The sequence below is a fragment of the Hibiscus syriacus genome, unplaced genomic scaffold (genome assembly GCF_006381635.1).
Source record: "Hibiscus syriacus cultivar Baekdansim isolate YM2019G1 unplaced genomic scaffold, ASM638163v2 tig00112443_pilon, whole genome shotgun sequence".
Taxonomy (NCBI): Eukaryota; Viridiplantae; Streptophyta; class Magnoliopsida; order Malvales; family Malvaceae; genus Hibiscus; species Hibiscus syriacus.
In genome coordinates this window covers 325,703-333,072 of record NW_024063332.1, presented here as the reverse complement: position 1 = coordinate 333,072, position 7,370 = coordinate 325,703, and the positions used below count along the sequence as shown (strand labels likewise).

Below are 7,370 nucleotides of genomic sequence, written 5' to 3'. Positions count from 1 at the left end.
TCGAGGATTGCTGATTTTTTGTGGTTGCTGCCTTGCTAGTTTTGTTGATATCATGATGTTTTTAATGGTACATGAGCTCGAGGGCAAGTATTTCTCCTTGCAGCACCGAAACAATCTATAAAATTGTCGATTGTCATGGAAGAGTTGCACATTGTTCAAAGGTCAAGGACATTGCACAATATTTGGAATCATAGCACTTATACCTTCAAAGAAGGATTGTTAAAGTATTAATTCAAGGATGGTCCGTAGCATTGGTTGAAGCGGTTTTCAGTGGCGTTACAACACAGGAATTTGCTGATTTTGAAATTTGTCAAGGTGATTCATGCTTTTAATTGTCTTGCTTCTAGGTTCAGTGGCTAGTGGCTGTTGTTTGGTTACTCTAGCATGTCATCAGCAGGGTTAATACTTCACCAAGTAGTAGACTTTGGCAGTGTTTATTTAGTCTTGTGCTGTGCTTTTCAGCCTCGGGTATGTACTTTGTATTGTGTCCGGGACTTTTTCAAAAAATGTATTGTGTCCGGGTTCGGCTTTGCGAGGCGACAGTGTTGTTTCGTTTGAGTTTGTAGCGTTTGCGGCTGTTGGGTGTTGGCGTTGTACCTTTTTTCCTAGATAAGAGTATTCTTTTCCTCTATTTTAAGTCTAGGAGAGTTTTTAACGATACTCTTAATGTAGGCTTGATTAATAAATAATTTGTCGAGCAAAAAAAAATACATGATATTGATCACTTTCGTTTTTATTCTTCTTGTTATTGTTATTTCAAATAGTTTTTTTTTCCAACCTTATCTTCGTATGATCCAGGGGCGTATCTAGGCTATGGCCCCCTATGAGTAAATTATTCATTAAGTCACCCATTTATTATTTAGTTTCTATTTTGGTCACTTAATTATTATTTATTTTAAATCACATTTAATGTTATATTTAGTTATATTTTGGTCTCTCGTCTTTAAGAAATTAGCGGTGATAAGTGATTAAAACAGAATCAAATCATAAGGTTAGCTATGATTTTGAAAAAATAATAACTTGGTAACCAAAACATAAGTTAAGAAATAGGTGGATGACCATATAGTTAGTTTACCCTCAATAAGAAATATATATGAATTATGTTAAGAAATTTATATTGGTCCAATTAATATATTTTTTCTACATTTAATTCATATATATATTTAGATAAAAATTTTATAATGTTTATATTGGCACAACCTATAAATTTTTTTTGAATTCACCACTGGTTTGATCTCCATCGTTTGATAAATGTAAAATCGAAATTTATTTTTTGTTCTCTTTTTTAACCTCTTCACAGTTCGAATTTAGAATAAATTACCCTAAAAATTTTAGTACTGAAATTTTTAAAAAATAATAACCAAAACATGAACATGAAGTTTGGGTGTTTTCCTTTGTTTTCCTACATGAACCAACGAGAAAAAAGAAGAAAAAAAGAATAATGTTGGTTCGGTGACTCAAGTAGAATGGATGAGATATATGTTTAACCTATTATATCAATCCAATATACTATTAATTTTGAATTTAGTATTCGATTAATTCGATAGATGAATTTGATTTTTTTATCATGTTTAGTTTTAATCGGATGAATCAATGATAAGAAATCTTTGAGAAATAATCAAAGATTTAAGTTTTCGATTTTCTAATAATGTTATTTAAACAACCTTATTATGGATTACTTTGGCTAAATCAACTAGTCATATGTCGAGAACAAATCGTCTTGTTGTTGTTGTTGTGACTTGGGAGAAATGGTCTCCTGAGAACAGCAACAACAAGACGACTTATTCAATCCTTATGGTCCATTGAATACTTGTAACTCGAACTAGTATTACTATGTTCAAAAACCTCAAGACGACCTATTTATGGTGAAGGATAACTATCAAACGTCAGTTGCATGAAAACTATGATTACTCACAACACATACAAGAATCCACAACGACATTGTCATCGTTAAACATTGAGCACAACTTTATGAAATGTGACAAGGAAGTAATACATTTTGACGACGAAGAATGATGATGATGTTAAGCATGGTTATGAAATACCATCCGAAAGACATAATGAGAAGAAGTTTGGGAATGAGGATATAGTTAAAAGGAGGTTCATTGTCATCATAAGAGTTAATTTTATGCCATCTTGATAATCATCTTTCCGTCATCGTTTGTGATGTAATTGGTACTAAAATGATCTATTTTTCTCACATTTTTTATTTTAGTTTACTTTTTTCGAAATTGATAAAATTTAGATTAAAGCTTTATTTATTTGATCAACGTGAAATTGAGATGTATTTTTTCTTTTTCTCAATCTCTTTATCGTTCAGATTTAGAACAAAATATGTCAATAAGAGAGTTAAAAATATGGGTTTGAGAGAAATGCTTTAAAATATTTTTGCATAAATTTACTCAAAAATAAAAAAAAATTCTCAAAATTTAAAAGTTTAGTGGTGAAATTGAGTGACTGAAAAAGTAGTTTTCCCTTTTGAAATTAAACAAATTAGACCTATATTCATTTTTTTAATTTAAATTGACAGCTTAGATTTTAAAAAATCATTTCATATTTTAGCATTCTAGAAAGAATTTAAAATATAACTAGTTAATTAAGATTAAAAAAATCTTATTAACCAACAGGGGTTGATTCAAGTGGTAAGCAACTTGATTTTGCTTAAGTAAGGTCTCAAGTTCGAGTCATTGTGTATGCATAAAATCTCTGCTGGAAGACTCACTCATCAAAGCCAGTTGTGTAACGCCCTGAATTTCGAGTTAGGAGTTTCGGTTAAGGCCTTTGATTAAACAAGTTAGCTTGTAGGAAGCGTTGGCCCAAAATTGAGTGGGTTTGAGCTTCGTTCAAGCCTAACTTGAGATAAAAAAAAAGGTATATTTAACCTTAGTAAGAAATTGAAATGACCAAAAGAGCAATTATACCCAAGTTAAAAATAAAAGTTGAATCCCCTAAATTGAAGATGATCTCACGTCTTTTTTTTATACCCTTATTCACCATTTTACTTTGTCTTCTTTCTTCTCCTTCCTTCTTCACTTCCTTTCTAAGAAATTAGAACAAAGGTTGAAGCTTTAGTGTTTTTCAAGCTCAATTCTGAAATTCCAAGGTAAGAATCATAACCTCCATCTTCCAATCTTCAAAGTGAGCCCCTAAGTGTAAGGTTTGGCCATAGAAACCAAAAGTGGGTTTAGTGGGGGTTTTTTGAGAATCAAATTTTCCAACCCGTTTCTTGTAGATTTAAGTTTTTTGAAGTGTTTATAACTTCAATCCAAGCTTCTAGAATAAGTTAGTAACTCACTTAATTCTTGTTGATTAGCTCAAGAGGTAGGAGAAGGCTACAAGGTTAAAGGGAAGTAAATGTTGCACCTTGGATGATTTGAAAGAGTTTCTAGCAGCTAGGGGCTAAAGGTAATACATTTACAACTCTTATATACCATGAATGGTCATTAGATATGCATTCTAGTTTCCAAGTTGAGTTTTGAAGCTTGCATGAACAATAGTATGAGTTTGAAAAAATTCAATTTCAAGAATGAAAGAGCTTTAATATTTTCCAAATATTTATCTTTTTCATAAAATATTTTATTAAGGGGGAGTTTTGCCAAAACAATTTTTTAAATGTTTTGTTATATCAAAAAGGGGGAGATTGTTGAACTATGTTTTTTAATATTTTGATAAAACAAATTAAGGGGAAAAAATTTGGACTTGATTGAATTTGTTCAAAGTTTTCAAAAAAAATTCAAAGTCCATTAAACTAGAATTTGAGCACAAAACAGTTTTCTGAGTACGTAATATCGATATTGTTATTACAGTATTGCTACTACATGAACAATATCGGAGAAATATCAATACTCTCTAGGTAGTATCGATACTACCAGATGTTTTCCAAATTGCTCAAATTCCAAAATGCAAAATAGGTATCGATACTCAAGGGGTACTGATACTACTTTACACAGTGGTATCGATACCATGAATCATAATATCGATATTGGTCAAGCCCAACAGTCTTTACTGGCTAGTTTATTTAAATATTACAAAGGTAGTATCGATATTCACTAAAGGAGTATTGGTGCTCCCTGTCATGGGCAGTTTTATTTTATAGAAATTAATCCTCAACGGCTAGAAACGGCCACAAACTCATCCCAACATATAAAAACAAGTTGAGGACACTTGAAGAAGGTTACAACACCTATCCAAGCAATAGAGATCAAGAGAAAAACTTTTTCACTCTTTATTTTTTCTTTTCTATTGTACGTATGTATTTGAGCTCATTGCAAATTTTTTTAATTGTTTTTCTTGTGAGCTTGATCTTTGTAAACGCCTTCCTTTTGAGAGGTTTTCTTTTTTACTTCTTTTAACCTTTTGTAAAGGGGATTCGTTCTAGCTTAGCCTTTGAAATGTTATGGAGTTGTAAATGATATCTCTTTGTTCTGGAAAAAGAAAGAACAAATTAGTGAATTTGTTAGAAAATCTTAAGTGATGAGCTTTGGTAGTGGATATAGACTTGGTTGAGAAGTCGAACCATTATAAATCATTGTGCAAATTGTCTTAATTTTTATACTCCTTACTCGCTATACTCAAAAAATCAATTTCTCCCTCTTAATAAATTATTCGGTTGTTTAACTGAGCTTCATTGAATCTATCAGATTTACATCCTAATTAATCGTTAAATAATCATAAAAATGGGTAGCCTTCCTGCTACGCTATCAAATAAAACAAAATTTAAAACCAACCGATTGACATTAAAGTTCAGCTTTAATTTAAGCGTAAACTGTGCTGTTTCATCATTCAATTTTGCATATGTTCTTGTTTTGGTAACTGAACTTTAGATCCTTTTAACTTAATCACTCAACTTTTAACTCGTTTATGTTTTGATCATTCTGTAGTTAAATAATTAAAGACATTTTGACAAAGTTTTTGTTTTTGTTTAATCATGAAAAGACTCAAAAGCTCTCTTCAATTTTTGAGAAGAAATCTTGAAATCTTCCTAAAAACCTATTTTTTCAGATCCCTTGATTTTTTTAATTTTTGAGCATCTTCTTCCAAATCTTAGTGATTCAGTGATGGAGGAGGAGATATATATATATATATATTGATTTCACGTTGATCGAACAATGGAAAAAGTAGATCAAAATCATTTTTCTCTAGGTTTTGGATTGAGTTTCACGAGTCTTAAAGAGATTTTTAAAAAAAATCTAAATTGATGGTGGCAGGGGATGTTGAGATGAGTTCATCATTATCTTGAGTTGTTGGAGAAGACTTCGAAAAATGACATTTCTTAAGCCAATGTAACATAAGGATAAAGAGTTCAATGATCAATTTTTTTTAATATTGAGAGACTAAAAAAGAATATGAGAAAAGTTGGGTGATGAAAAAAATAGCTCACCCTTAATTTAAATAATTTACGTTGATTTCCCTTTCCTAAAAACAAGCAACAGGTCGAGGTGACGAATTGAAAAATTAAAAACCCTACAAATCAAATATATGATTACATTAAAAGATTAATCTTTTAATTTCATATATCATAAAATCAATTAATATTAATTAATCACATTATACTTGCATGTTAGGTTTTATTTTATATGTGTGTATATAAAACAATATACCAACAAGAACAAAATTTGTAACATGGAGTAGTACATATATAAATGGAAAATGATTATTTGGAGATCAGTCCTTTATTTTTGGAAAGATTGTAGCAAATGTAGGAGATTAACATAAAATCTAAGATAAAAATGTATTTGAAAAGTGTTTCGATACTACCAAAACTTTCCATGGTTTTTGAGACTGGGAAGTGTTGATGGAGTTGCTGGCAACTTCAATGTTGAGAAAATCACCATGGGAGAAAGCTTTAAGACGCAGGAAATCTCTTGTGAAGCCTTGACCTTGAGTACCAATGGCAGTAATTTCATGGTGATCGTTATTTCCGGCGTCGTTTTGGTTCTTTGAGTTCAAAATCCCAGTAAATGCAATATCATCAAAGGAAGCGTCTGTTGGAGAATTCATCATGTCTTGAAGAAGAAGTGACGGGTGATGAAGAGGAGCACCCGTGGTTGCTGCAGCTGCATGATTATGATGATGATGATGGTCATCTTCACATGGATTAGGAGGAGCACCATGGATGAATCCATCACGTGAAGACTAGTTGAGACCAAAAACAGCTGTTATGTTGTTACTGCCAGAAAAACCAGCAGACACGTGAGTTTATTGGTGGGGTAGTACTCTCATAGTACTAGCTCCGGCCTCGCCGCTCACGGTTGTGCCTATCTGACCCGCTTGCTGAAGCAATGCAGTGGCTGACATGTGAGGGGAAACCACTGGTGTTTGCTGGTAAAGAGGAAGAGTAGTGTTTCCATTAAAAGTAGGGGAGAATATTGAGGAAGATGATGATGAAGAAAGACCCCCTAGCCATGGTGGAACATTGGTGAAACTTTGTTGTTCTTTCTTGAACAAAAACGCTTGTTGTTGCATGTCTTGGGGATTGAATTGAGCTACTTGTAAATGAGATTCTCCCATGATTGCTCTTGAATTCTCTGCTAATGCATCACAAAATGCCCTATGAGTAATGAAACTATCCCTCCTGTAAAAAAGAAAAGTTTTCTGATTTAACCGGTATCGCCTGAAGTATGTGTGCGTGTTATCGATCAAAACGAATAATCGAGTTTTTGTTTTACCTTGAGAAGAGTGTACCGCAGTCGCATCTATATTCCCTAGTGCCACAAGTCTTGGAATGAGCTTTCCAGTCCGATCGAACAGCGTATTTCTTGGAGCATTTTTCACAATGCCACTTCTTCTCGCCATGTTTCCTCGAGAAATGCTTCTTGATTCCGGTCAAGTCACCAAGTGCCCTCGACGGGTCATGATGAACACAGCTGGGTTCAGGACATACATACACCTTCTTCTTCACTTCCTTACTTGTTTTTTGCTTTAACTTCCATGGCAGGTTATGGCCTCTCCTATGAAGCTGGAGGTTCTGGTCTCTTTGGAACCCTTTGTTACATATGTCACACACAAATCTGTTCCTTGCCATCAGTGTTTTAGGGGACATAGCTATCACTTCTGCATCTGGGTCTGGTTCATGAAGCCAACACAACATGTAATAAAAGTAAACTAATGGTGTGCTTTTAAATAGGTTTTGGGAATTTGAACACAAACCTGGGTTGCCTGGTTGGTTTCTCTTTCTCTTAGCCGGCGGAGGTTGAGCTAGTTGGTTGGTGGTGCCACCACCGGCACAATTCCTTGAAGAAACATTTGCTTCGCCTGATGCAGCGGATGTCAAATTAGACCTGTTATCTCCCAAAACTTGTTTCTGTTGGTGGTGGAATATGTAATCTTTCATTTCATCACTTTTGAGCTTCATGATAGCAGTTTTTCAA

The 7,370-nt window shown here is 33.2% G+C and overlaps 1 protein-coding gene across 1 annotated transcript; it reads right to left on the bottom strand.

Moving 5' to 3' along the window:
- Nucleotides 1-5,612: 5,612 nt before the first annotated feature.
- On the bottom strand, nt 5,613-7,370 carry LOC120179623 (protein indeterminate-domain 7-like). Its single transcript, XM_039185182.1, has 3 exons — nt 7,150-7,370; nt 6,669-7,065; nt 5,613-6,574 (listed from the first exon to the last, which is right to left on the bottom strand). Exons 1-3 carry the CDS (start codon nt 7,352-7,354, stop codon nt 6,199-6,201), a joined length of 978 nt encoding a protein of 325 aa, XP_039041113.1. The 5' UTR covers nt 7,355-7,370; the 3' UTR covers nt 5,613-6,198.

Coding starts and splice junctions, on each gene's coding strand:
- LOC120179623 (XM_039185182.1), bottom strand. CDS start 7,354: ATGAAGCTCAAAAGTGATGAAATGAAAGATTACATATTCCACCACCAA. Junction 7,066..7,149: donor AAACCAACCAGGCAACCCAG/GTTTGTGTTCAA, acceptor TTCATGAACCAG/ACCCAGATGCAGAAGTGATA. Junction 6,575..6,668: donor TGCGGTACACTCTTCTCAAG/GTAAAACAAAAA, acceptor TCTTTTTTACAG/GAGGGATAGTTTCATTACTC.